This window comes from Callorhinchus milii, unplaced genomic scaffold, assembly GCF_018977255.1.
Source record: "Callorhinchus milii isolate IMCB2004 unplaced genomic scaffold, IMCB_Cmil_1.0 Scaffold3, whole genome shotgun sequence".
Lineage (NCBI taxonomy): Eukaryota > Metazoa > Chordata > Chondrichthyes > Chimaeriformes > Callorhinchidae > Callorhinchus > Callorhinchus milii.
The window spans coordinates 75,408,158-75,434,615 of NW_024704744.1; the positions used below are offsets into that span (position 1 = coordinate 75,408,158).

Here is a 26,458-nt window from a genome sequence, read left to right on the forward strand (position 1 = left end):
GCGTTGTCAGTAAATTGGGAGTTAGGAGGAAGCCTAACTTGTGGAGTCCTGTAGCTCAGTGGTTAGAGCACTCGCTTTGCAAGCGAGAGACCCGAGTTCAATTCCCGGCCGAGCGAAACCTTGGGCAAGTTTCCTTACTCCACACAGAGCCTAATAATAATCCCTCCAAAACCAAAAACAATAATAAATTGGTCATTTTCAATCCACGACCGTTTGTGGGACATCGCTGTGCGCAATTGGCTGCCGCGTTCGCCCGCAAATATATACAGTCAATTCACTTTACAGTGTGTTCTGTGAAGCGCTTTGGGACGTCCTCCCGACGTGAAAAGCGCCGTATCAAACGCCAGGATTATTATGATGATGATGGTGACGATGATGATGATGATTATGAAGCCTGGGAGTTAGGCCTGATTTGGCCGTCTCCTAGCAACCACCACCGGAACAGCGAGACGGCGCGACTTCCGGTTCTCGGGGGAAAGTGACGCGGCGCCTGGTTACGTGGCCGCCAGGGAGCGGGGCTGGGGAGGGGGGGAGAGAGAGAGAGAGAGAGCGGGAGGGAGGGAGCCGGGCGGCCAGGCAGGGGATGCTCAGGATGATGGCGGCGGCCGACGGGAGCGCAGGCAGCAACCGACTGGAGGTGTCCATCGACGGGCTGACGCTCAGCCCCGAACCTGAGCGGCAGGAGGTGGAGGCGGCCTCGGCCTCGGCCTCCGTCCACAGCCACAACCGTTTGAACTCACTCCCGGACGGGCCTACGCCCGGCTCTGGAGACGGAGAGGGCGGTGGGTCCGCAGTGGCCGCCGCCAACGACGTGGACCCCGAGCTGGAGCCGGAGCAAACCCCCAGAGAGGCCGAGAAGATGGAGAACGCGTGGGGCTTCCCCCTGAGGGAGCTCTACTGCCTGGCCCTTAAATTCTTTAAAGGTATTGACTCGCCCCTCAATCCCCCCATTTAACCTCAGCGTTGGTGTTTGCGGCAATAATAATAGCCATATAGCAGTCGTAACAGCAATAGTCATTGCATTTTGATGCAGCACCTGATCGTGTCGCCCAGACTTCAAAGAGCTTCACAGAATATACTGTGTCGAGTACAGTGACTGCTTATTGTATGGGCAATTGCGCGCAGCAGTGTTCCACAAACGGTCATGGGTTGAGTGGCCAAATTATTATTTATTGTGAAGGGATTATTACCCCAGAAAGCAGTCCATCGACTAACTAACAACCGGGTTCCCACTTACGTGTGGAGTAAGGAAATTTGTCCTTACCAGGAATCGAACCCAGGTCCTATAAACTAGGCTTCTTTTTAATAATAATAATCCTTGCATTTGATATAGCGCCTTATCACAATGTTGAGACATCTCAAAGCACTTCACAGGATACACCGGAAAGTGGATTGACTGGGTATTTTGTGGGAGTAAAGCGGCAGCCAGTGTGCACACAACAGTGTCTCAGAAACGGGCGTGGAATGAGCAACCAATTTTATTTGGGGGTTGTTGGCTGGGACACCAGGAGAGAGAAACTCCCCTTTCTTTTCCAATCATTCCATGAGATCTTTAATGTCCACCAGAATAGGTAGACAGGACCTTGGTTTAAAGTCGCATCTGAAGGATGGCATCTCCGACAATACAACGTCCCTCCAGCACTGCATTGGAGTGTGGCCTTAGACTAACTGCAGACTGAGAGTTCTACATACTTATGCCACCTGCACATGGAAATTACTGCGTCTGGAGTGGAATGCACACTCCCTGGAGGGATGCACACTACTTGCCTAATTCCAAAAGTATTAGACGCAGGTTGGCAAGAGCCAAGGCTTGGGGACCGCAGTGTGTGTGTGCTGGGGTAATTGCTGGAGTCTAACCAGCTAAGACCACAGAGCTTACCATTGAAGTCTCTTGTCTCGAAAGTTTCTCCTGCTTGTCCAGCCGGGACCACCCTATTCTCCCAACACTTTGGAGATAAGTGGGATGATTCCTTGCCCCTGGTGACCGATCTGCTCCTCCCATGTTCTGCCAATGAGCCAGGCTGAGTGATCTGTCATCAGCAGTACGCCACAGAGGGTGTACTTGATTCCAACATTCCATTGCCAAACGTTTTCCCTTGGAGCCAGTCTCAGGGCTCATACGGAGCTTGAGGTATTCGAGAGGGAAATGTTCAGTGGGGTACAATGATTGTAGTTGATATGATAGACAAACACAGGAGAAGCTGCAAGAGATAGTGTTTGAAGGTTACAGGTGAAATGAGTTGCGTCACCAACCAGACTTCAGCCCTTTTTTGTATCCTATACAACTGTATCCTATCCAGCACAGTGTGAGAATGTGTTGTCTGCAAGGGAAGGCTTATCAGTTTCATGAGGGAGATGCTTTTGCATGTGTGTGTGTGTGTGTGTGTGGGATGGGCAAGATGATTAGGAACTATACAGTTTATGATGCATGTCAACAAGACCTTTGTCCAGCTTCTTTGAAAAGTTACTTGAAATATCTGCATGTGTGTGCACTGCATAATGTTTGCACAGGGGAGACATTTCTCCATTGATAAATTATAATCTGGCAACTTCCTGGTTCTCCTAACTGCTTCCTTGTCCTTAGTTTGTGTCATCCATGACAGATTCCATTCAGTTGCACCGCACCCTCTCACTGGAAAAATTGTCATTGATTGAAATACTACAGTTACTTTAGATTTTTATCTCTGCGAGTAGATTCTGGGACTAATTAGACTTTTAAAAAAAATTGGCATTGGTTATTTCCGTTTATAGTAATAATCCTTGAATTTGATCTAGAGTCTTATCGCCTCGTCAGGACGTCTCAAAGCGCTTCACAGGGTACACTGTAAAGTGGCATGATGGAATATTTTGTGGGCTAAACCCAGCAGCCAATTACGAACAGCAGTGTCCCACAAACAGTCGTGGATTGAGTGACCAATTATGATTATTATTATTTGTTTTGATTCTGTTTGTAAACATGGGTTGTAGAAGTAACTGGTTAGAGATACGTAGCCCATCATTAATTCTCTGGTTGTGATGGATGGGTTAACAGAGGCCGAAGGACACAGCTGAAAGTCAGGATGCCACAGCTGGTCAGTTCTAATGTTAAATATTTAGTGACGGGTTGTTCTCCTGGACTTTTTAAATTTGGGGTGTTTTTTATTTATGTATTTGTATACGCTTTCCCTCTCAATCTCTTCGCCTCTTGCTGAATATAATAATCCTTGCATTTGATATAGGGCCTTATCACGTTGTTGAGGTGTCTTAGAGTGCTTCACAGAATATACTGTAAAGTGGAGTAACTGTATATTTTGTGGCCGAAAGGCTGAAGGCATGGCTCCATGTTGGGAAATAGTTTCCTGGGCTGGCTGCCCTCAGGTACCTTGCCCGAGTGCTCATTCTTCTACCTGTGGGCCAGAACTGATTGTTGTCGGCAGATTATTTAATTGCATAGGATTTTTATAGCCAAGCTGAATGCTGTTCTCACCTGAGACCCACATATTAGCACTTTCCAGGTGGCCTTAATCTGCAGCGCTGTGTGTTCCAATCCTTTCTCTTATTGGCTCAACTGTAACTCTGACCTCTTCCTCATTCCTCTTCCCCACCCCCCACCCTGCCACTCAAAGCAAGCAAGTGATGATAATAATAATAATAATAATAATCCTTGCATTTGATATAGCGCTGTTCACGTCGGGAGGACGTCCCAAAGTGCTTCACAGAACACACTGTAAAGTGAATTGACTGTATACTTGTGGGCGAACGCGGCAGCCAACGTGGCACAGCAATGTCCCACAAACAGTCATGGATTGAAAATGACCAATTTATTATTGTTTTTGGTTTTGGAGGGATTATTATTAGGCTCTGTGTGGAGTAAGGAAACTTGCCCAAGGTTTCGCCTGCCCAAGGTTTCGGCAAAGCTTGGGGATCCCAGAATGTGTGTTGGGAAAACTGCTGCAATTTAACCAGTTTAAATCGCATAAATTGCCATTGAGAGCACTGACTGGCTTTCTCTTAAGATTGACCTCTCTTCGGTGAGCCTGCTTGTGTGTGTGCAGACTTTATAGAAGACTCCTAATAGGACAAACATTAGTGCGGGAAGGATGGTTATAGGCAAGCATTCCATTTTATGATATAAAATTGAAATATGTTTAAAATATAAAATATATTTCATATTAAATATATTTAAAATATAAATTTAAAAAGCATTCTTTTAAAAAATATACAATTTATTTAATTAAAATATAAAATGCATGTCAATCCACTTTTACAGAATATTCTGTGAAGTGCTTTGAGACGTCCCAATGATGTGATAAGGCACCATATCAAATGCAAATATTATTATTATTAAGTGTGAAAAGTGAAATAGTTTGTTGAAATGGTTGCTCAGTACTTTTTTTGAAACATTTTATGTTTTAATTGTTAAATTAACACGATTAAAGTCATGGGGTTTTTCAGGTCGCTGATCAGGTATAGCTCCTATAGCTTCACGGTGGCTGTGTTTGAGAATGGACCTGAATTTGTAGCATAGCAACAGGAGAAGGCATATCTTTACTGCTCAAGCATTCTGTTTCATTGGATTAAAGGAAGAGCTTTTACAGCCTCTTTATAGTATATCACATTAAAACCTCTCTGAATGCATTGGGTAGTTGCCATCAATTTTAGTGGTTGTTAATACCAGCTGTCATTGCCAACATGATCACACAAACAGCCAGGAGGTGAACGACCCATCAATCCGGGTCATTGGCAGCCGGGTTACCAATAGAAACTCCTTTGTGGTTTTTAATTATTGGAGTCCAGTAGAATAGTGGTTAGTGCGCTCACTGTACGAGCGAGAGGGCCCAGGTTTGATTCCTGGGCGGAGTGAAACCGTACGCAAGTTTACTTCATAAGTCTCCAAACGTTTACCTAGCAGTAAGTAGGAACCCAGTTATTAGTTGACTGCTTTCTGAGGGGTTAATAATCCCTTTTTTAAAAAAAATTGGTCACTCACTCCACAACTGTTTGGGACGTCCTCCCGACGTGAAAGGTGCTCTATAAATGTAATTTTGTTGTTGTTGTTTGTGGGACACTGCTGTACGCAATTGGCTGTGTCGTTTCGCCCACAAAATACAGTACGCAATCCACTTTACAGTACATTCTGTGAAGAGCCTTAAAACGTCTCAACGATGTGATAAGGCAATATATCAAATGCAAGGATTATTTATTAAATAATTGTGGCACAGGGTCTTTAACATCCATCTGAAACCACCTCTTGTCTCCTTGAAGGATAGCATGAGCCTAACAATCTGGATTGGCAGCTCAAGGCCTGAAGTTTTTTTCAGGAAGGTGGCAAATGGGAGTGGGAACCTTAATGAGTTTGGGCAGAAGTAATAATAATAATCCTTGCATTTAATATAGTGCCTGATCACATTGTTAATGTCTCAAGGAGCTTCACAGAATATACTGTCAAGTTAATTGGCTGTATTTTGTGGATGAAACGCAGCAGTCAATTGTGCATCACAGTGTCCCACAAACTATTGTGGATTAAGTGAACAAATTATTGTTATTATTTTCTTGGATGGGTTATTACCCAAGGAAAGCGATCCGCCAATCGAAAAACACCCAGGTTCCTACTTACTGCTAGATAAACAGAGGCTTGTGGAGTAAGGAAGGATGCCTAAGATTTCACCCCGCCCACGTCCTCTCGCTTGCGAGGCGAGCATGCTAACCAATATGCTTGGACCCCACTAGTGCTGCAGTGATTTTTGTATGTCATGCATGAAATGTGGAAAGGAGAAGGAAGATGGATGTTCTTTAATAGTTATCTTTCTGTTTACAGAGAAGGACGGAAAAGCTTTTCACCCAACGTACGAAGAGAAACTTAAACTGGTAGCTCTGCAGAAACAGATCTCAGCCGGTCCCTACAGTCCTGACACGTGTCCTGAGGTCGGCTTCTTTGATGTTCTTGGCAGCGATCGGAGGTAATTGTTACCCTGATTCTCGCAGCTTGGCGTGTTTTTATCAGTCAGACACCCACTTCAGTTGGTTCGAATTATCAGCGATGCAGGTGAGTTAGGATAGGTCAGTGTCAGATTAATCTCTCCTGTCTGAGTCAGCCTGTGTATTTGGAATCCTGTAACATAGTGGTTGGAGCAAGCGTGAGGACCCGGGTTCGATTCCCAGGCGGTTCAAAACCTTAGGCAAGTTTCCTTACTCCACAAGCCTCTGTTTACCGAGCAGTAAGTAGGAACCCAGTTGTTATTCGATTGGTGGATCGCTATCTGGGGTAATAATCCTTCCAAAATAAAAAAACATTTTGTCACTCAACTGCTGTGTGCAATTGGCTGCTGCATTTTGCCCACAAAATATACAGTCAATTCATTTTGCAGTATATTCCGTGAAGCACTTTGAAACATCTCAATGACACGCTAAGGCACTATGTCACACTCAAGGGTTATTATTATTACAAACAGTCGTGAAATGAGTGGCCAATTTTATTTGATAACAGCATCAAAATGTCTCTGTGGAGGCAATACCATTCCAACTTCCAATGTATAAAGGAGACTTAGTGCTGACTGTAATAGGCGGTGATGAACAGCCCGGGCTCTGTGCTGAGCGAGCCGTGCCTGAATCAATGGGTGTTCAGTTACTTCTTGTCACCAATGAATGGTTTATTCCAAGTTGCTGCGAATCAGTTGCTCTAATGGCACTTGAGCAGCAGCTTTGTGCTCACCCTGTAAATTCTGTTGGCTTCACAGAATCAAAATATTTCAACTGAACCCACGGGATAACCATGAAGAGTCCCTTTTGTTTAAACATGTTTTGGCTCTTCGTTTCCCCAGTGGCTCAGTGGCAAAGCCACTGCTCAACGAGACACTGAGCTGCACTGATGAGGGATGCCAATAGTGTCATCCCATAGAGTATTGGTTAGAGCGCTCGCCTCGCAAACAAAAGAACCTGGGTTCAATTCCCAGGCTGGGCGGAACCTTAGGCAAGTTTCCTTACTCCACACGCCTCTGTTTACCCAGCAGTAAGTAAGAACCTGGTTGTTAGTCGATTGGCAGATCGCTTTCCGGAGGTTCCCTTCAAAAAAAATAATAAAAAAATAAAACGATAAATAAAAATAATAAAAATTAGGTCACTCAATCCACGACTGTTTGTGGGACACTGTCATGTGCAATTGGCTGCTGCATTTCACCCACAGAATACTCAAGTCAATCCTCTTTATAATATATTCTTTGAAGAGCTTTGAGACCTCTCAATGATGTGATAAGGCACTACATCAAAAGTAAAGATTATTGTTATGTCTGGGCTTTGATTCCTCAGCCAGCACTCAGTTCAACCGAGCTCAACCAGGTCTTGGGATACGTGGAGAGTGTTGGTGGGGGGAGAGAGAGATGAAATGGTCTGAAACCAGAAGGTTCTGGGTTTTACGCACCCTCCGTGACTCCTCTTTGTCCGGTGGTTTTTTTGAAATCCTGTGTTACCATTGGGAAAGAGAAACAGTAAATAATCCTCTTATTTGATGCCATTCACATTGAGAGGACGACTCAAAGAGCTTCCCAGGATTTACCATGCATTTTGTAGGCTAACACAGCACCCAATTTGCGCATAGCAATGTCACACAAACAGCCATGAAGTGAGTGATGGAATTTACCTGAGGGATTGTTGGCCAGGATAGTGGAAGAGAGAAACTCCCTTCTCTTTGTGAGTTTGGCCTGGGATAATATTGTCACTGTGAAAACAACAACAACTTTTATATAGCATCCCTCATGCAGGATAGCGTCTCAGAGCGCTTGGTGCTAATTGCTCCGAGACGCTACCCTGTGTGAAGGATACTATATAAATGCATGTTGCTGATGACAGACTAGTCCAGCTTGGCTCTTCAGTAGAATTTGAAATGACAGATCAGTCATTGGGGGCAGGAATTCCTTCTACTCAGCTCCTGTTAACCCTGCAACCCTAATGGCCAAGGTGGTCCTAGCTACACAAGCAGCAGGAAAGCTTGTCAGACAGCAATATCAATGGCAAGCAATGCAGTTTTAGCTGTTTTAGCTCCCTTTCCTCTCCAAGGTCCTGGAACGAGTTGTTGCTTCGCTCCTTCCTCTCCCGCCACTCCCTTCATGAACCTCTCCAATCGGGTTTCCATGTCTCCCACAGCACAGAAACAGCCCTGGTCAAAGTGACAAATGACATTCTGTCCATCTGCGACCAGGGCTCCCTCTGCCTCCTCAGGCGCTGACAGCATCACCATCCATGGATGCACACTCCACCATTGCTAAGCCAGTCCGGAACTTTGGCATCTTGTTTGAACCTCAACTATCCTTTCTATCCCACATCCGTGCCATGACCTGCTCTGCCTTCCTCCACTTCTGCAACTTCGCCCGACTCCACCACTGCCTCACACTGCAGGCCGCCAAAGCCCTCATACACGCATTTATTACATTGAGGCTCGACTATGCAAACTCCCTGCTTGTCAGCCTCCCCAACTCCTCCCTCCATGGGCTCCAGATCATCCAGAATTCAGCAGTCTGTGTCCTCTCCCTCACCAGGCTCCGTGACCCTATCGCCCCCATCCTCGCCCGACTCCACTGGCTTCCCATCACACAGAGGATACAGTTCAAGATCCTGGTCCTCACCTTCAAAGCCCTCCATGGTCTTGCTCCCTCCCTACCTCTGCGACTTCCTAAACCCTACCATCCTGCCCGCTGCCTCTGCTCAGCGGGCTCTGGCCTGCTTCACGCCTCCCGCCTCGCCTGCCCCATCATTGGCGGGTGGGCCTTCTGCCACTCTGCCCCACCCTCTGCAACTCCATCCCGCAGTCCCTCTGCCTCACTCCCTCACTTGCCTCCTTCAAGACCCATCTCTTGACCCTCCTCTTCGACTATGCTTTTGATCACCCAGCATCCCCCACCATGTCCTCCACCCTCCCCAGTCCTGAATCCCAGCTTGGGTCCGAAACACTGACTGTCCAGCGCCTTGGGACATCTTCCCGATGTGAAAGGCGCTATACAAATGTAATTTTGTTGTTCTTGTTGTTAGACACCAGCAGTTACCCCAACACACACTCTGTGGTATCCATGTCTTGGCTCTTGACATTGTATACCTAATTAGGAAGCAGAGTGTCCCTCCAGCAATCCGTTAGTGACGCAGGGAAATTTCCATGTGTAGGTGACATGCATACTACTCTGTGTCTGGTTTGCATACTCTTAATCATGGTGACGCACCTCCACGTTTGTCAAACATGACCAGAAAACAGCTTCACATCAGTGTAAATGGTTCATCCTAGCACGCATCTTGTCATGACGTGGGTGATAGAGAGGAGAGGGAGATTGTGCGTGTGAATGGCGCTGTCCTGTTCAGTGTGCTCTTATTGTACACCAGCCAGCAGCGCCTTCCGGAACTCATTTGTTTCTCCCGCATTTGCCACCTTTGTGTGGGCGTCCGTTCCTTTAGTGTGTATTCTTTCGTTCAAGGTGAGTGCTCAATGCCAGGCGTCACTCGGCTTTGTTTGAGCCCTCCCACCCCCTCCTTCCCTTTCCTTTCCGTTGCTGATTGATGTTCTCACAGCACTGCTCTGGTCTCTGTTCATTAGGAGAGTGTGGACGGCCTTGGGGAGCATGCAGAAGGAGGATGCCATGGTGGAATTTGTCCAGCTCCTGAACAAATGCTGCTGCCTGTTCCAACCGTACGTCACCTCCCATAAAATAGAGAAGGAAGAGCAAGAGAGAAAGAGGTGAGAACGGAAACAGCGTGCCGGTCAACAGGCAGAGGAAAGATTTTAAGAAATGCGCTGCATGATTAGTGCTTGCCGATCAAGCAGCCTAAAGTAGCGTGCAGGTTGTTCGAGAACCGTATGTCACCTCCCATAAAATAGAGAAGGAAGAGTAGAGAGAAAGAGGGGAGAATGGGAATGGTCTGCCAAACAATAGGCAGAGAAAAGATTTAAAGGAATGTGTTGTACGATTCCAGATCAAGTAGGCTAAGGTAACGTGTAGGTTGGTCCCAGAGAAACGCGACAGTGTTACGTAACCGATAGCAGTTGCTTTGCTCAGTTCCACTTTGATGTTGATTGCTGCGGGTTTCTGTTTTCATTTCTGACCATTTTGTTTATTTTGTCTCGTCTTCAGGAGAGAAGAGGAGGAGAAGCGGCGCCAGGAGGAGGAGGAGCGAGAGCGGCTGCGGCAGGAGGAAGAGCGACGGCAGCTAGAGGAGGAAGAGAAGAAGAGACGGGAAGAGGAGGAGAGGAGGCGGCTGGAGGAGGAGCGATTACGAATGGAGCAGCAGAAGTAAGAGCTGCTGAGCCGGCCTTTCTCTCTCCGTCTCTGTCTTCCACATTCTCCCTCTTTTCCCTCTCTCCGTCTCTCTTTGTCTACTCTCTCCATCTATTTCTCTCTGTCCACCATCTCTCTCTCTCCTCCCTCTCTCCCCCTCTCTCTCTCCACACTCTCCCTCTCTGTCTTTTCTCTCCACCCTCTCCGTCTCTCTCTCTCTCTCTCACACCCCCATTCATCTCTACCTCTCGCCATCTCTTCCCCTCATCTCCCCTTACATCTCTCCCTTTGGATTTCCAATTTTCCCTTATGCTCAGCCTGTCTCTCCCCCTCTTGATGCCCTGCTTCAGTCTTACTGCATCCCGCCTTCCGTCGTTCCCTTCTTTAAATCTCTTGGATGAGATGTTAAACCAAGATCCTGTCTACCTATTTAAGTGGATTTTAAAGATGCTGTGGCACTATTGGAAAAGAGAAGGGAGTTTCTCTCTCCCGGTGTCCTGGCCACCATTCCCCCAAATAAAACTGGTCACTCAATCCATGGCTGTTTGTGGGACACTGCTGTGTGCAAACTGGCTGCCGACTTTTGTCCACAAAACACAGTCACGACACTTTACAGTGTGTCCTGTGAAGCGCTTATCATGATGTGATAAGTTGCTGTGTCCAATGTGAGGGTGATTATGTTTTGAAATGGGGTTACCTTCTTTCTCCCCTCACCGGCTCTGCGTTGGGCTCTGCCACTGTTAAGCATTCCGAGACATTGCCCCACGTGAAGAGCACTGTATAAAGACAAGCTGTTGCTGTGTTGCAGGCAGCAGATCATGGCGGCCCTGAATGCACAGACGGCGGTGCAGTTTCAGCAGTACGCGGCCCAGCAGTTCCCCGGTAACCTGGAGCAGCAGCAGCTGCTCATCCGACAGCTCCAGGAGCAGCACTATCAGCAGTACATGCAGCAGCTCTACCAGGTGCAGCTCGCACAGCAGCAGGTGAGAGAGCCTTACACAGCGACTGCTATACATAGAACGTCCTGTCATTCGGGTTGTTCTCAAGCTCTTCCATGGGATCTCCCTCACTCTCGAGTGGCTACAATCACCTTCCCCTTAAGCCTCACATCAGCCCTGGTGTTTCCACAAGATTCCCCCCCCCCACCCCCACCAAAGTGCAGCTCACACAGAGTGTGAACCTCACACACGAACCCCCTCCCTTCAAGGCCCGTCTCAAGACTATTCAACTGCGCCATCGGTCCTTCTACCCCTATCCTTTCTGTCCTCCACCCCTCCTGATCCCAACCCCCAGCTCGGGTGAAAATTCATGACTGTCCAGTGCCCTCGGATGTCCTCCCGCTATACAAATGTATTTTGTTGTTGTTGATGCCATTTCGGTCTTTCTTGAGCACTTCGGGATCTTCCACCGACGCCCCCCTCCCCCCCAATGTGCCTCCGTGACCCAACTGCCCTGGTCACTGCCTGTGCTCATTAAGCACCAGCAAGCTTCATGACCATCGGTGGGCAAGTGTTCAGCCTTTCGTCCCCCTCCCCACGGGTCCTTATACCTCGCCCCCATCCTCCCCACCTTCGGAATCCAACAAAAAAGCAGTCTTTTCAAATGTGCTTCCAGCCACCTGTGTGTAGCGCTTTGCGTGGTCCTGGTGTGAAAGCTGTTGGATAAATGCAAATTGTAATTCCTGGACAGAATTTCCAACTTCCGACTCGCATTCTCCCATCCTTCTGATGAGGTGTTAAACTGAATCCTTGTTCTGCCTGTTCAGGTGGATGTTAAAGATCCTGTGGCACAATTTGAAAAGCGAAGGGAGAGTTTCTCTCTCTCAGTGTCTTGGCCAACAATGCCCCAGATAAAATTGGTCACTCACTCTCATGGCTGTTTGTGGGACACTGCTGTGCACAAACTGCCTTCTATGTTTCACCCACAAAATACACAGTCACTTTATAAATTTACACTTATGTAGCACCTTTCACGTCGGGAGGGTTTGTTGAGATTGTGGACTGTACTTGTCAGCTTGGTATAACAACGACAACAAATTATATTTGTATAGTGTCTTTCACGTCAGGAGAATGTCCAAGGCGCTGAGTCTATAGCACTCTCGCTTGAGAGTTCCAGACTCTGTAAGTGTCTTGGCTGCCAGTGCTGGGGTAGGGGGGCTGCAATGTTGGAGGTGCCGATCTTCGGGAGAGATGTTAAACCAAGGTCCTGTCTGCCTGTTCAGGTCGATGTAAAAGACCCTGCGGCGCTACAGTTAGGCTCCAGGATCTTGCTGCCTGTGACTGGCTTCTCTTGAATCTGATAGTCTTTGTTTTGGGCAGGCCACCCTACAGAAACAGCAGGAGCCAATTGTAGCCGCCACCCACTCGGGGGTCGGGGAGATGCCAACCGTGAACGGACAGACTCCCGGCCAGATGGACAGCTTGGAGAAAGAGCCTGAGCCAGAAACAGCCGAGGAAGTGCTCGAGAACGGACCAAAAGGTCAGTCAATTGAGCCTACATTTGCCTCTCCGAATCTACAGTTTGGAGTCCTGCAGTGTAGTGGTTAGCGCCCTCGCCTCGAGGGCAAAACCTTAGACAATTTTCCTAACTCCTCACACCTCTGTTTTCCTAGCAGTAAGTGGGACCCAATAATTATTCAATTGGCAGATCACTTTCTGTGCATAATAATCCCTTCAACCCACACCCCCCCCACCAAAAAAAAGATTTGGTTACTCAATCCATGACTGTTTGTGAGACATTGCTGAACGCAATTGGGTATCCTTCACCCTGAAAATACACAGTCAATTCACTTGACAATAAATCCTGAGACATTTTGCCGACGTGATAAGCACTGTACTGAACGCAAGTATCATTAATTTGTTAAGAGATGGAGATGACATTAGTTGAGGACTGTTTAGATGAGTCCCAACACTATTTTTGGGGGCCGTACCTTCCCACATCCCTATGTGATCCCATTGTTTTTTTCCCAGATGGAATTCCGGTGATAGCAGCACCGTCCATGTGGACCCGGCCACAGATCAAAGATTTTAAGGAGAAGATCCGTCAGGACGCAGACTCTGTGATCGCGGTGGGCCGAGGAGAGGTGGTGACCGTGAGGGTCCCCACGCATGACGAGGGCTCCTACCTCTTCTGGGAATTTGCTACAGACAATTATGACATAGGCTTTGGGGTGTATTTTGAATGGACGGATTCTCCGAACACGGCAGTCAGCGTGCACGTTAGCGAGTCCAGCGACGACGAGGAGGAAGATGAAGGTAGAATAACGCAATTGCTCTCACTAGCTGGTGTTGACAGTCATGCAACAACAACTTGCGCTTATATAGCGTCCCAGCGTGCTTGACAGTGGCAGAGCCTGAGGGAGGGAGGAGGAGACTGTATATTTTTGTGGGCGAAACACAAAACCGTGGTGGATTGAATGACCAAATTTATTTTTTTTAAAACAATGTTTTATATTCTGTGAAGTGCTTTGAGGTGCCTCAACAATGTGATAAGGCGCTACATGAAATGCAAGATTTATTATTAATAATTATTGGATTGTGTAAGGAGGAGTTGTCAAGCACTTTGAGTCGATCTGCTTTGTGAAAGGCGCTGAACATTATAAGCTGGTGTTGTTTGAAACGTCCGTACTGTTTTTCTTTTCCTCTAGAGAGTCCCAGCGGAGAGGAAAAAGTCAAGAAGAGCGCCAGAAAAGTGCAGGTGGATGAGGTGGTTCCAGTCTACAGACGGGACTGTCATGAGGAAGTGTACGCTGGAAGCCACCAGTACCCGGGCCGGGGTGTCTATCTCCTTAAATTCGATAACTCGTATTCCTTGTGGAGGTCAAAAACAGTTTATTACAGAGTGTATTATACCAGATAAACGTGTAACTAATGTTTAGACACCTGTACTTTTTTTTGTAAATCTTTAATTTGCACACCGTGCGTCAAAAATAATTATCCTTAAACAAAACTGAGGCGTAGAGTGGGAAGATCGGAGGTGTGTGGTGGCGGTGGGGGAGTGGTGGGGAGTTGGGGAAACAATGTGCAGTGGAGGGGAAAGTGGGTTGGGAGGTGATGGATGTACAATTGGTAACTATCACTGCCAGGAGATGATGCTATGTTAGACTTTTATCTCTACCTGTCCGTGTCGCTGTTCGCTGTGGGTATTCCTTTATGTTTCCTTTCCACTCCTTCTCTCCTCCCCTCCTTCCCCTCTCTCTGCCTGTTTCCCTTTCAGCAAATGCTCAGACATTACACAGCATAGCGCCAGGGCTGCCTTAAGAGATTCCATAAACCTGTCCGAGAATTAATCTTCTCCACTCTTTTTGTTATAAAGTCTTATTAAACTTTAAAAATCGGTGGCATTTTTTGCTAAGGGGGCAGTTTGAAGAAGTGACTGACGGAGCTTTGTCCAGAATCCTCCAGATTGTGAGCTAATGACGGACTCTTGTGGACGTGTCTGGGTCAAACTAACACCCTCAGTGTTTTTCCCCCTTAACACCAAGTCATACAGCCTACTGAGACTCACTGTCTACATTCCCTCCTCCCTATATCACCATCAAAACTCCTGTCCCTCCACCTCCAGTCGCACAGCCTGAGTTTTCAGTGTACAGCCTGTGAGTAGCTGATGTTGGACAGTATATTGAGGAACAAGACTGAGACCCGCTCTCTTGGCAGCATGTTTGCTGTATTGATATAGACACTGATCGAGGCTTCCTTGATGGGCTTGAGGGGACGGTGATGGGTGTGTCCGGCAGGTTCAGATCTGTGATAAACAACCACTGTGGGCAGAGAAGGGGACACGGATCCTTCAAGGAAAGATGTTTTTTAAAAAAAACATTTTTGTGACATTCTTATGAAAGAGAAAAAGATTAGGGGTGACTGCAGGTCTGAGGGGCTTTGGTGGGGTGGCAGTGGGGGGGCACCATGTGGACCTGCTGTACTCCACTTCTCCAGTGACAGACACATGGGTGTGGGGGGAGCCCGATGGGGAAGGGAAAAGGGAGCTGCTTCTTCTTCCATCTCGGTAAAGCGGGTGAGGGAGTGGGGTCTAACTCTGTATATTACATGAATATTATAGGTGTTCCCATTTGGCGTTGGGAACACCTTTCTATTGACACAATGGTTTTTGAATTTTTATGCCACCGTTATTATACAGGGTGAATCAGAAGCCCTTACGCAAAGAGTTTTTAATTATGAATTATGTTCTTTTTTAAAAGACAACATTGGTAGAGCGTGAGCAGCTCTTACAGGAGATGTCTTTCATCATCGTGTTCCTGAAAGTTTTTGTCACCGAGATTATATGTGTAAGCGTTGACAAGGCATGGTGGTTTGAACATCGCATTTGGACTGATGAGTAAGGACTTTGGATTCACCCGACATATACACATTTGGGTGTGGGTGTATGTGCTTGCACTCAGCATTGTGGCATCCCAAATTTCCTAATCCTCGCGAGTCTCTGAGCTCTGATCACCTCCAGATCTTTTCCAAGTTTCTTTCAGAATGAGCCAGCCCAGCTGCTCTGTTAGACGTCCAGTGAGGAAAGCTTTCACTCTGAGTTTCTCACTCCCAACCAGTCTTCATTTGCGGGGTGGGGGTGGGTGGTCGGGGTGGGAGAAGATAAGCGGGGTTTTCTTGACTCTCAGGTGGTATGTTTGACAATGGAATGTCAGAATTGAGTTCAGCCTCTGTGGTGGTCTCTAGTCCAGTTCCTGAGCCGGGGTGGTTGGGGGGGTCTGCACTGCTGATGACAGCACTTCATTGGTCACATCACTCACTGGGGGGGAGGGATTCTGCCCACTTAGCTCCTGTTAACCCTGCAAGGCTAAGATGCTGGTCCCAGACATCGGGAATTTTCTGTGGATAAGTGGAGGCTTAAGCAAGTGTCAGGCACCTGGCTGCCCAAACTAAAATCCCTCTTGCTGAACCTCCCCTTCCCCTACCCCCCACCACCCCTTCAGAATAGCCCCTCGGGTGACTAGCCGCATCATCCCCCAACACGAGGTGAAATGCCTTTTTTATTGGGGTGGCGGGGGGGAGGGGGGGGGAGGAGAGAAATAAAAAAAATTAATCAAATTGCGATAGTTCAACAAGAAAAGCACTCAACTCCCGTCCGGATAGAGCCTGAGAGGGAAGGGGCTGACAGACCTGAAGAAGCCAAGATTTCCAACAGCAGCTTCTTATACGTTTTAATCTGATTTGTTTTAATATCCTTTTTTGTATATATTACCCCCCACCCCTCCAGCCGCCTCCTCCTCTATTTTGCTTTGTATTTACAGCTGTCCTGAATTACTGGTTTACTTTTACTGTTGGTCAGCTGTGATTATATATGTTGTGTTTTTTTTTCTTTTGTAAGGTCTGTGTAGGTGGATGGATGGGAGTCGCGAGGTGGGGGGTGGGGTGAGAGAGGTGGAAATTTAATGGGGGGAGGGGGGTAGCAGATCGTTGGTGTGGCTGATTTACCTCTTCTCCCCCACCCCACCAAGTGTGCAGGAGGAGTTGAGGTTTGCCAGAATTTTCAAGTCCGAAAGATTTTTAAATGCCTTCAGCTTTTTAATTTCCTCCTTTTTGATCTGTGCAGTTATGACGGTGCAATTTTCAAAACCAATTTCTTTGAATAATATATTTAATCTTGATTAAACTACATTTATCTGTAATTCTACTCCTCTCTCCGAGTGGCTTACTGACTGACGTGCTGAGACCTTGTGTGTGCACGTTGTCTTCGGGAATTCTTTGTCACTTGGAAAATAAATGTTCCTTCTCCAAAAGGGAAAAAAAAAGTACTTCACTAACGAGGAAAGGATTCCCTGTGAGGTTCTCTCCCTGCGTTCTGCATCACTCTCCTTGGATACTATTCTCCTCGAGTGGATCGAGTTTAAGATCCTCGTTCTCTCAAATCCCTTCACGGTCTTGCCCCATCTCTATGTCTCCAACTTTCAACCTTACGAACTCAGCTTTTCCCTTCATTCAGGGGGCAGCAGTCTGCTTCATGTCGGCTGCTCCACCAGTATTTGCCGAGCTTTCAGCCATTCTGTTCCTGCACTCTGATCTCCATCCCGGAGTCTCTCTGTCTATACTGTCAGCGACAGCACAGGTTAAATACAAAGTAAAGCTCCCTCGACATTGTCCGTCCACGTTCCCAGGTCAGTTTGACATAACAGACTGGGCTTCTGAACTGGGGGCGAGGAAGGAAATGACCAAAAGCTCCATTCCTACTCACTTTCAAGATGCGTCTTAAAAATGTATCTCTCTGACTTCACTTTTGGTCATCTTTCCCCATCCTCACCCCAACTCAGAAGCGCAGTCCGCTGTCATGAAGCGCTTTGGGATATCGTCCTGACTCGAAAGGCGTATACTTGTAAGTTTGTGTTCTATGGGGGTGGGGGGGTAAGGGGAAATAAGCAGGGTATCCTTGTAGCTGAGCTGATTCCAAATCTGCTAACCAACGGGATACAATAGTCGATCCTACCTTAACCATACAACCAGTGAATAAAGGCCTAACAGAACGAGAATGTATGAACCAGAATTGTGTGCTGAATAACAATGATAGCTGTTAGTGACTATCCTCCTTGGCGGGGGAGGTAAGCGGGGGTCTCTGGATCTGAACTAGCTCCAAGTTGACATGCCAGGCAATGGAATATCGGAATCAAGTCAGCCCTCTATGGTGGTCTTGTTAGAGAGGTTTCTGAGCAAATTGGATCTGTCGTATTCCAGGGCAGACCAGTCACTGGGGTTTGGGAGTCATCCCGCTCAGCTCCTGTTAACCTCGCAAGCCAAAGCCCTAACGGGTAGGGTGGTTTTAGCTGGATAAGCAATGGGAAAACTTGTAAAATAGCAATATCAATGGCAAGCTATGTGGTTTTAGCTGGTTATACTTCAGCAGTTACCCCAATGCACACTTTGGGGACCCCAAGGCTCGGCTCTTACCAACCTGCTCTTAATCCTTTCCAAAATTAGATAATAATAATCCTTGCATTTGATATAGCGCCTTATCACATCTTCTAGATGTCTCACGGCACTTCACAGAATATACTGTAGTGAATTGACTGTGTATTTTGTGGGCAAAATGCAGCAGCCAATTGCACACAGCTGTGTCCCACAAACAGTCGCGGATTGAAGTGACCAATTTTTTTTTGAAGCAATTATTACCCCTGAAAAATCAATTAATGACCGGGTTCCTACTGACTGCGAGGTAAACAGGTATGTGGAGTAAGAAAACTTGCCCAACATTTCATCCTGCCAAGAATTGAACCCGGGTCTCTCCCTTGTGAGGCAAGTGCTACCCACTGAGATCCAGGACTCTACAGCAGGATGCATCCCTCCAGGGAGAGAGTATGCTTTCCATTCCAACAATCTCTCTCTGGGATTTCCATGTGTAGGTGAGATGCATGGATTTTTTGGTTTGGATACTCTTTAAGCACGGTGATGGGTTTCCAGCTGACAAAAAAAAAGCCATTAAGCCCAATATTGCCCTCTAATAATGACAATCCTCACATTTGATACAACATATCAGGAGGACATGTCAAAAAAAAGTCACTATAATTCGTGGGCAAACATGGCAGCCAGTTTCCGCACAGGAATGTCTCACAAACAGCCACGGAGTGAGTGACTAATTTTATTGGGGAATTATCAGACAGGTCACTGGGAGAGAGACTCCCTTCGCTTTTCAAAAAAAAGTGCCATGGAATCTTTAGCCTCCCCTTCGACAGACCGACTGGACCTCAGTTTAACATCTCATCTGAAGGACAACACAGAGGTGCTGCTGAGCAACTACTGGGGTTTGAGCTTGACATTGCCACCAAGAGGCAATTTAATGGTATTACTCTGCTTGGTAATTAAAGGGAAACAGGAACAAGAGGATACCATTTAGCCCCTCAAACCTGTTTCGCTACTCTAATAGATCATGGCAACAAAAAGAATGCTGACCCCACCCTTGGTTCTTGGAGGATTGGTAATAGTAATAATCTAATGTGTGCTGTTGTTCACTGAGAGTGCTAAATGGACAGTGTAGACAAAGCTTTAATCTGTTTTTAACTCGTGCTGAGACTGTCCTGAGCTTTCTGGGTGGCTATTGTGGAATGAGTTTACTCTGTCTCTGACGTGGATAGACAGAGTACGGTGGGAGTTGGGTGTCTTTCTCTAACCCCAGTGTTGACACTGGACTGTCCTCCTACATGTTGGATGATCACAAAAATTCACCAAAAAAGTCTGGAGAAAACAAAGTGACCAAACTTGAGTTGTTTCTTTCCACAAACTTTAATAGGAAACCTTGCTGGAGTAGACAGATAGACAGACAGACAGACATACAGACCAACTGACAAAAACATGTAAAACATCACTAAATATGCCAAACACATTTCCTTATAAAAGTAAAGCAAAAACCGACAGGATCTGCGTGGTGAATGGACTATAAAACACCTTGTTTTGGCTTTCCCGATTGACCGCAGCCCCGTTGCGAAAGGTTAACTATAAAAGAAAGTTCCCCAAAAATGCTGGCGATAGTCGATTTGGGGTGGGGATGGGGGTGGATTTTATTGTCTTTAATAAACATTTTGTTTAAAAAGCCACATGGACGAAAATGACAAGGGAAAGGCGTTTCTCTCCCCTCCCCCCCCACCCCCTTCGCCGTTTTCTTTTTGTAATTAAAAAAATTGTTTTGAAAATTCAAGAGCGCGGAGGTGAAATCCGCAATTATCCCGATTCCAAAGAGCTCCCTCCCTCCCTCCCCGTCCCCATTCAGAATAACCACATCTCCCCTCTCCCATCAGAAAGAAACAGTAATGCAGCACTCACTCACTCACTACCAAGGACAGGAAGGAAGAAGAGACTTTTAAATTATTCCTTTTTTTTAATGTGCGTGGGATTTTTTCGGGGGGAGAGGAGAGTAGAAAAGAGGAGAATGCTCTCCCCCTCCCCCCCAGGGGGCCACGCTGGGTTAAGCACGCTCCCCACGGATGCGACGTGCTAACTGTATGTCCTTTGGCATGATGGTCACCCGCTTGGCGTGGATGGCGCACAGGTTGGTGTCTTCAAACAGCCCGACCAGGTACGCTTCACTCGCTTCCTGAGAGAGAGAGAGGAAATCAATAATGTCAGGACGACTTACATAGAGATGTTACAGTGCAGAAACAGGTCATTCAGCCCAATTAGTCTGTGCCAATGTTTATACTCTACACAACTCCTCCTATTCTCTCTCTTCCACGCCCCTCTGTTCCCCTCTCCTGTACAACAACAAATTGCATTTATACAGGGCCATTCACATCAGAAGACGTCCCAAGACACTGGACAGTCAGGGATTTGGACCCGAGCTGGGAACTGGGATCAGGAGGGGTGGAGGGCAGGGAGAGTGACCGAGGGCTTGGTCGAAGAGGAGGGTATTGATCAAGTTTCCTCTTGAACAAATTGACAATTTCTGCTTCATCCACAGCTCCTAGCAGTGAGTTTAACATTCCTCCCAGCCTCTGCGTGAGGACATTCCTGCTGAACTTGCTGTTCGACTCCCACACACCCCCACCACTAGCTGCCTTATTGCACCCCCTCACAAATTGGCATGCTTATTTACCCGCAGAATCTCCAGCCCTTTCAGGAACTCAGTGCACCACCCCACCCGCACAAACACATTATATATACACTGACATCTCTCTTCCACACATCACACACCCTACACACATCTCCAATACACCCCATACCCCCTTCAATACACCTCACACCTCCCCAATACACCCCACACCAGTGGCTGTGGGAATGCTGTTCCACACAGTCTCCCGTGCCTGAGGTCTCCTGAGCGCTAGTGTGAAGCTCGGGCACAATTCACAATCCTTTGGGTATCCAACTTCTGACGGGTGCAAAACAGCAAGAGACTGGGGGTGGGAGGCAGATGGGGTGTTTACCTGCAAGGCGCCGATGGCTGCGCTCTGGAAACGCAGATCGGTTTTGAAGTCCTGAGCGATCTCCCGCACCAGACGCTGGAACGGAAGTTTACGGATCAGCAGCTCCGTGGATTTCTGGTAACGCCGGATCTCCCGCAGAGCCACTGTGCCCGGCCTGGGGAGGGGGGTGGAGGGGAAAAGAACCACCGGGGCAGTGAGTTAATAATAATAATCCTTGCATTTGGTATAGCGCCTTATCTTGCTGTTGAGACGTCTAAAAGCACTTCACAGAATGTAACAAAAACAATAAAATTACATTTGTATAGCGCATTTCACATCAGGAGGACGTCCCAAGGCGCTGGACAATCAGTGTTTCGGACCTGAGCTGGGGGTCGGGATTGGGGAGAATGGAGGGCAGGGGTGGAAGGAGGGTGATCAAAATCATGGTTGGAGAGGAGAGTCTTGAGACGGGTCTTGAAAGAGGCAAGGAAGGGGGTGAGGTGGAGGAACTGCAGGAGGGAGTTTCAGAGGGTGGGGGCAGGGTGACTGAAGGCCTGCCTGCCAGTAATGAGGCGGGCAAGGGGGAGACGTGAAGCCGGCCAGAGGCCTCTGAGTGAAAGGGGCGGGCAGGTTGGTAGGGGGTTAGGAGGTCGCCAAAGTAGGGGAGACTAAGGCCATGGAGGACTTTGAAGGTGAGGACCAGGATCTTGAACTGTATCCTCTGTGTGATGGGAAGCCAGTGGAGTCAGGCGAGGATGGGGCTGATAAGAGTCATGGTACTTGGTGCAGGAGAGGATGTAGGCTGCAGCCTATAGAGGGAAGAGTTGAGGAGGTCGACAAGCAAGGAGTTTGCAAAGTCAAGCCTGGATGTTATATATTGTAGGGTGGATTGACTGTGTATTTTGTGGGTGAAACTTGGCAGCCAATTACGCACAGTGGTCTCCCACAAACAGTCGTGCATTGAGTGACTAAATTTTCACCCCTGAAAAAGAGATCTGCCAATTGACTAACAACCAGGTTCCTACTTACTGCTACGTAAACAGAGACGTGGAGTAAGGAAATTTACCTAAAGGTTTTTGCTCTCCCCCACCCTCTTGGGAATTGAACCCAGGGCCTCCCACTTGCAAGACTCCGTGAAGAGGGGAGCAAGAAATATGCAATAGAATTTATATTTAACTGGCATCTTTCACATCACATGCACATCTCAGAACGGTTTACAGGTTTTACTGTAAAGTGCAGTGGCTGCTCTTTTGGTTGACTGACCCAGGTGGAAATCACCATCCCCCTTAATTTGAGGCAGGCAGTGTGTGCAGTGATTCCGCATTGACTGCTCCAATATCCTCCTCGAAGGTCTCCCGAACTCCACTATCCACAAAATCCAGTTAATCTAAAACTCTGCCACCCAGACACTCACTCGTACCAAACCCCGTACCCCATCACGCCAGTTCTAGCCAGGCTCCACTGGCTCCCTATAGCCGAACAGATCGATTTCAGGATCCTCACACTCGTCTTCAAATCCTTTCACGTTCTGGCACCTCCATACCGCTCCAACCTGCTTACTCCCCAACCCACTACCCACTCCCTCTGCTCGGTTGGCTCCTGCTTGTCCCTCGTGCCCTCCGTTCCAACATAACCAGCTGCGCTCTCAGCCACTACCCCCCAAAACTCTGGGACACTTTCCCTCTCTCTCTCTACCTTCCCCTTCCTTCCCTCTTCGACCGTGCCTACAGTCGCCTCCCTTTTCGTTTCCGCCACTGCTAAGCGCTTTGAGATACTGTCCTGCATGAGGAGCGCTTATAAATGCAAGTTGTTGTTACTGGTTGTGTGTGTGTGTGTGTGGGGGGGGGTAACTGACCTGTAACGGTGAGGCTTCTTCACACCACCGGTGGACGGAGCGCTCTTGCGAGCGGCCTTTGTGGCCAGCTGTTTCCTCGGGGCCTTCCCCCCAGTGGACTTGCGAGCGGTCTGCTTGGTACGGGCCATCTTACTCTGTGTGCAGCTGCCCTAGCACCTGAGACACAGAGAGTCACAGTCAGCCACAACACAAAGCCTTGCACATCTTGCACAGACACACACACACACCACTCTATGTCCCCACCATAGCATCCTCACCATCTGACACAGCGGGAGGACATCTTCACTTTTTGCCCACCCCCGAACCCAACTCCCAGCTCGGGTGCACATCCTTGACTTTCCAGTGTTTTGGGTTGTCCACCCTACGTGAAAGGTGTCATTTAGGTGTCAATTGGTGGTGGTGTTGTTTCAAAGCGTTTCACAGTGTTTTACCGTAAAGTGCAGTAACTGCGCGTTTTGTGGGCTCCACCTCACAGTAAATCCTTTGAAGAACTTTGAGATGTCTTTCTTGATGTGAAAGGTGCTATACCACTAAATGCAGGGATTATTATATAGCAACGTCACACAAACAGCTTTGGAGTGAGTGACCAATTTTATTTAGGGGATCGTCGGCCAGGACAGAGAGAGAGAAACACCCTTCTCTTTTCCAATAGTGCCATGGGATCTTTAACATCCAAGGGGAATCCTCCCGTTCAGATCCTGTTAACTCTGCAAGCCAAAGGCCTAATGGGTAGGGTGGTCCTAGCTGGACAGGCAGCGGAAAAGCTTGCCAGACGGTGCTATCAATGGCAAGCTATGCGGTTTTAGTTGGTTAGAATCCAGCAGTTACCCCAACGCACACTCTGAGGTTCCCCAATCTGTGGCTCTTGCCAACCTGCACCAAATACTTTCCCGAATGACGTAAGCAGGAGCCGTCCCTCCAGGAAGAGAGTGCGCATTCCATTCCAACAATCTATCCCTGGGAATTCCATGTGTTGGTGGGAACGCAAGCTGCAGATCATCAAAAACTCTGCAGCTCGTGTACTCTCGCACACCAGGCTCTGTGACCCCATCACTCCCACCCTCGCCCAACTCCACTGCCTCCCCAACCCTCAGAGGATCAAATTCAAAATCGTCGCCCTCACTTTCAAGGCCATTCATGGCCTTACCCCCTCCTACCTCTCTGACCTGCTGACTCCCTACCAACCTGCCCGCTCCCTCCGTTAAGCGGGCTCCGGCCTGCTCCATGTCTCCCGCCCAACCATCGGTGGCCGGGCTTTCAGCCTCTCTGCCCCCACACTCTGGAACTCCATCCCACGGTCCCTTCAGCTCGCTTCCTCCCTTGCCTCCTTCAAGGCCGGTCTCAAGACCCTCCTCTTCGATTGCGCCTTCAGTCGCCCTCCCACCCCTCTGCCTTCCCTCCCCCCTCCCCCATGCCCGGGCCCTGACCCCTGACTGTCCGGCGCCTTGGGACGTCCTCCCGACCTGAAAGGCGCTCTATAAATGTAATTCTGTTGTTGTTGTTGTTGCATGGAATTCTCAGTTGGGTTTGGATACTCTTTAGCACGGTGATGGGTTTCCCCATGTGTCGGGACACCTGGTTTCGCCCCATAGTTTCACCTACAAAACACATGGCCAATTCACTTTACAGTATATCCAGCCAAGCGCTTTTAGACGTCTCAATAACGTGATAAGGTGCTATATCAAATGCAAGGATTGTTATTAAGTCAGCACGCCTTCTAGTGGAGAAAAGATTGGACAGATGGGGACCACGGGGCGGTGGGAGGGGGAGAATACAAATTTATATATACTGTATACATAGATATATTTTTTAAAAAATCATTGAAGTTAACGTCAGCTTTTGTTTCGTGTGGGAATTCATTATTTTGAATTCACAGCGGCGACTTTTGACAGGCGCACAAAATAAAATATCGCTTTTTTTGAGGGGGGGGGGGGGGGAGAGGGAGGGAGTTTTTTTTTAAAAAGATACAAGTCTTTTGGTGACTTTAGTGAAGTTTACTAAGTGCCCAACAAGCTGATGTGAGTCAGGACAAGACAAAGCACAGCACAGCCAACACAACTCAACTCCTCTCGTTAGAAAAAATATCAGCTTCACCTCTGGATTCCTTCTCCACTATATATATACACACACACATTTTTTTCAAAAGCATCTGAACAAAACCAACCAATATACTGGTTTATAATCCTTTTTTTTCCACACACAGTGGATTCCACGATTTGTTTTAACTCGAGAAAAGACAGCAAAACAGCTGGACTTCAACCATACTACACACACACACATATATATATATACACTACACACACACACATATATATATATATATATACACTACACAAACACATATATATATGTGGGAACTTTGCATCGGTTACTTTATTTAGGTATCGGGTTTGGGGTGAGGAGAGAGGGGGAGAGAGAGAGAGAGGAAAAAAAACACAACAAAAACATTGTCCTGCAAAGAAAGATGGGGGGAGGGAGGAAGGAGGGAGGGAGAGGGAAGGAAGGAGGGAGGGAGGGAGAGGGAGGATCAACCGCGATTTGCGAAAGACACACAGAGAGAGAGAGAGAGAGACACTAAACAAACACATCCCCTTTCTTTATAAAACGTGGAGTGGGGAGAGGAGGTGTGTGTGGGAGGGGGAGAGGTGGTGGAGGGGGAGAGGGGGGAGAGGAAGCGGGTTTGCCAACAGCAGCGATCGATAAGGAGCCCCAAATAAAAGCCATTCGTCAAAACGAGAGAGAAAAAGAAAGAGCGCAAAAAAAAAGAGAGAGCGCGAGAGAGGGCGACGGGACGCGCGGTCCGACCGCCGAGAACTGGCAAAGGGGATACAAATGGGGATACAATGCAACTGCAGAAAATGGACACCTCAAAGTTTGTTGAAGCAGCGGATCAGGATCTGGTCTCTCCCTCTCCCTCTCTCTCTCTCTCACACACACACACACACTCACTCACTCACTCACGCGCGCAGCTTTCGGCAAAGTCCGCGCAAACGGTTGGACTCTCCTCCCCCCCTCCCCCCCCGCCTCCTCCCCCCCTCCTCCCACACCACCACCACCACCCGATGCACTTTTTAGTGGAAATGAAAAGTTTCCGAATGCATCCGACGGCTCGGCCTCGGGTTATCGCGGATTTGCAAGTTACCTCCTTCTGTCCTCCTGGTTTTCCCCCCTCTCGGAAAGCTTCGCCGCGAGAGAAAAAAAAAACCCCCACACACACACACACACTCTCTCTCACTCTCTCTCTCTCACACACACACACACACACAACACACACACACAATCCGAGAAGATGGCTGACTGTCCGGGGCTATCCCACAAGCCCCCGCGCCCCGGCCCCCATCGCACCCAATGGCGGCACACACCGCACTGAAGGCAACGGGGAGCCGGAGAGGGACGGGGAGACGGGCAACACGGGGCGGGGCGGGGGGGGGGGGAGAGGGGGCAATGGCGGGGGGGGCTGTGGGGGGCAATGGGTTGGGAGTAGAAGCAGAGGACAGCAATGGAGAGGAAGATATGGAATGGAAA

At 48.0% G+C, this 26,458-nt stretch overlaps 2 protein-coding genes across 3 annotated transcripts; one reads left to right on the plus strand and one right to left on the minus strand.

The window, feature by feature from the left end:
* The first annotated feature begins 527 nt into the window (after positions 1–527).
* Positions 528–14,856, plus strand: acbd3 (acyl-Coenzyme A binding domain containing 3). The gene is made up of 8 exons (XM_007898289.2): positions 528–923; positions 5,798–5,939; positions 9,554–9,694; positions 10,089–10,247; positions 11,041–11,215; positions 12,551–12,710; positions 13,202–13,486; positions 13,879–14,856. The coding sequence occupies exons 1-8, from the start codon at positions 584–586 to the stop codon at positions 14,088–14,090; spliced, it is 1,614 nt and encodes a 537-aa protein (XP_007896480.1). The 5' UTR covers positions 528–583; the 3' UTR covers positions 14,091–14,856.
* Positions 14,857–19,449: 4,593 nt separating this feature from the next.
* Positions 19,450–26,288, minus strand: LOC103181653 (histone H3.3A). 2 transcript variants are annotated; one of them, XM_042333315.1, is made up of 4 exons: positions 26,076–26,288; positions 22,934–23,089; positions 21,100–21,253; positions 19,450–20,273 (listed from the first exon to the last, which is right to left on the minus strand). In XM_042333315.1, exons 2-4 carry the CDS (start codon positions 23,059–23,061, stop codon positions 20,145–20,147), a joined length of 411 nt encoding a protein of 136 aa, XP_042189249.1. In that variant the 5' UTR covers positions 23,062–23,089; positions 26,076–26,288; the 3' UTR covers positions 19,450–20,144. The 2 variants fall into 2 exon arrangements, with proteins under 2 accessions (XP_042189249.1, XP_007896479.1); XM_007898288.2 differs by lacking the exon at positions 26,076–26,288 and adding an exon at positions 25,800–25,955.
* Between the last annotated feature and the right edge of the window lie 170 nt (positions 26,289–26,458).

Bases quoted from the DNA above. Each gene is read 5' to 3' on its own strand.
- LOC103181653 (XM_042333315.1), bottom strand. From the start codon at position 23,061: ATGGCCCGTACCAAGCAGACCGCTCGCAAGTCCACTGGGGGGAAGGCC. The intron at 21,254-22,933 runs GTCAGTTACCCC...CCCCCTCCCCAG, and splicing joins AAGAAGCCTCACCGTTACAG to GCCGGGCACAGTGGCTCTGC. The intron at 20,274-21,099 runs GTAAACACCCCA...TCTCTCTCTCAG, and splicing joins CAGCCATCGGCGCCTTGCAG to GAAGCGAGTGAAGCGTACCT.
- acbd3 (XM_007898289.2), top strand. From the start codon at position 584: ATGCTCAGGATGATGGCGGCGGCCGACGGGAGCGCAGGCAGCAACCGA. The intron at 924-5,797 runs GTATTGACTCGC...TTCTGTTTACAG, and splicing joins GGCCCTTAAATTCTTTAAAG to AGAAGGACGGAAAAGCTTTT. The intron at 11,216-12,550 runs GTGAGAGAGCCT...TGTTTTGGGCAG, and splicing joins TGCAGCTCGCACAGCAGCAG to GCCACCCTACAGAAACAGCA.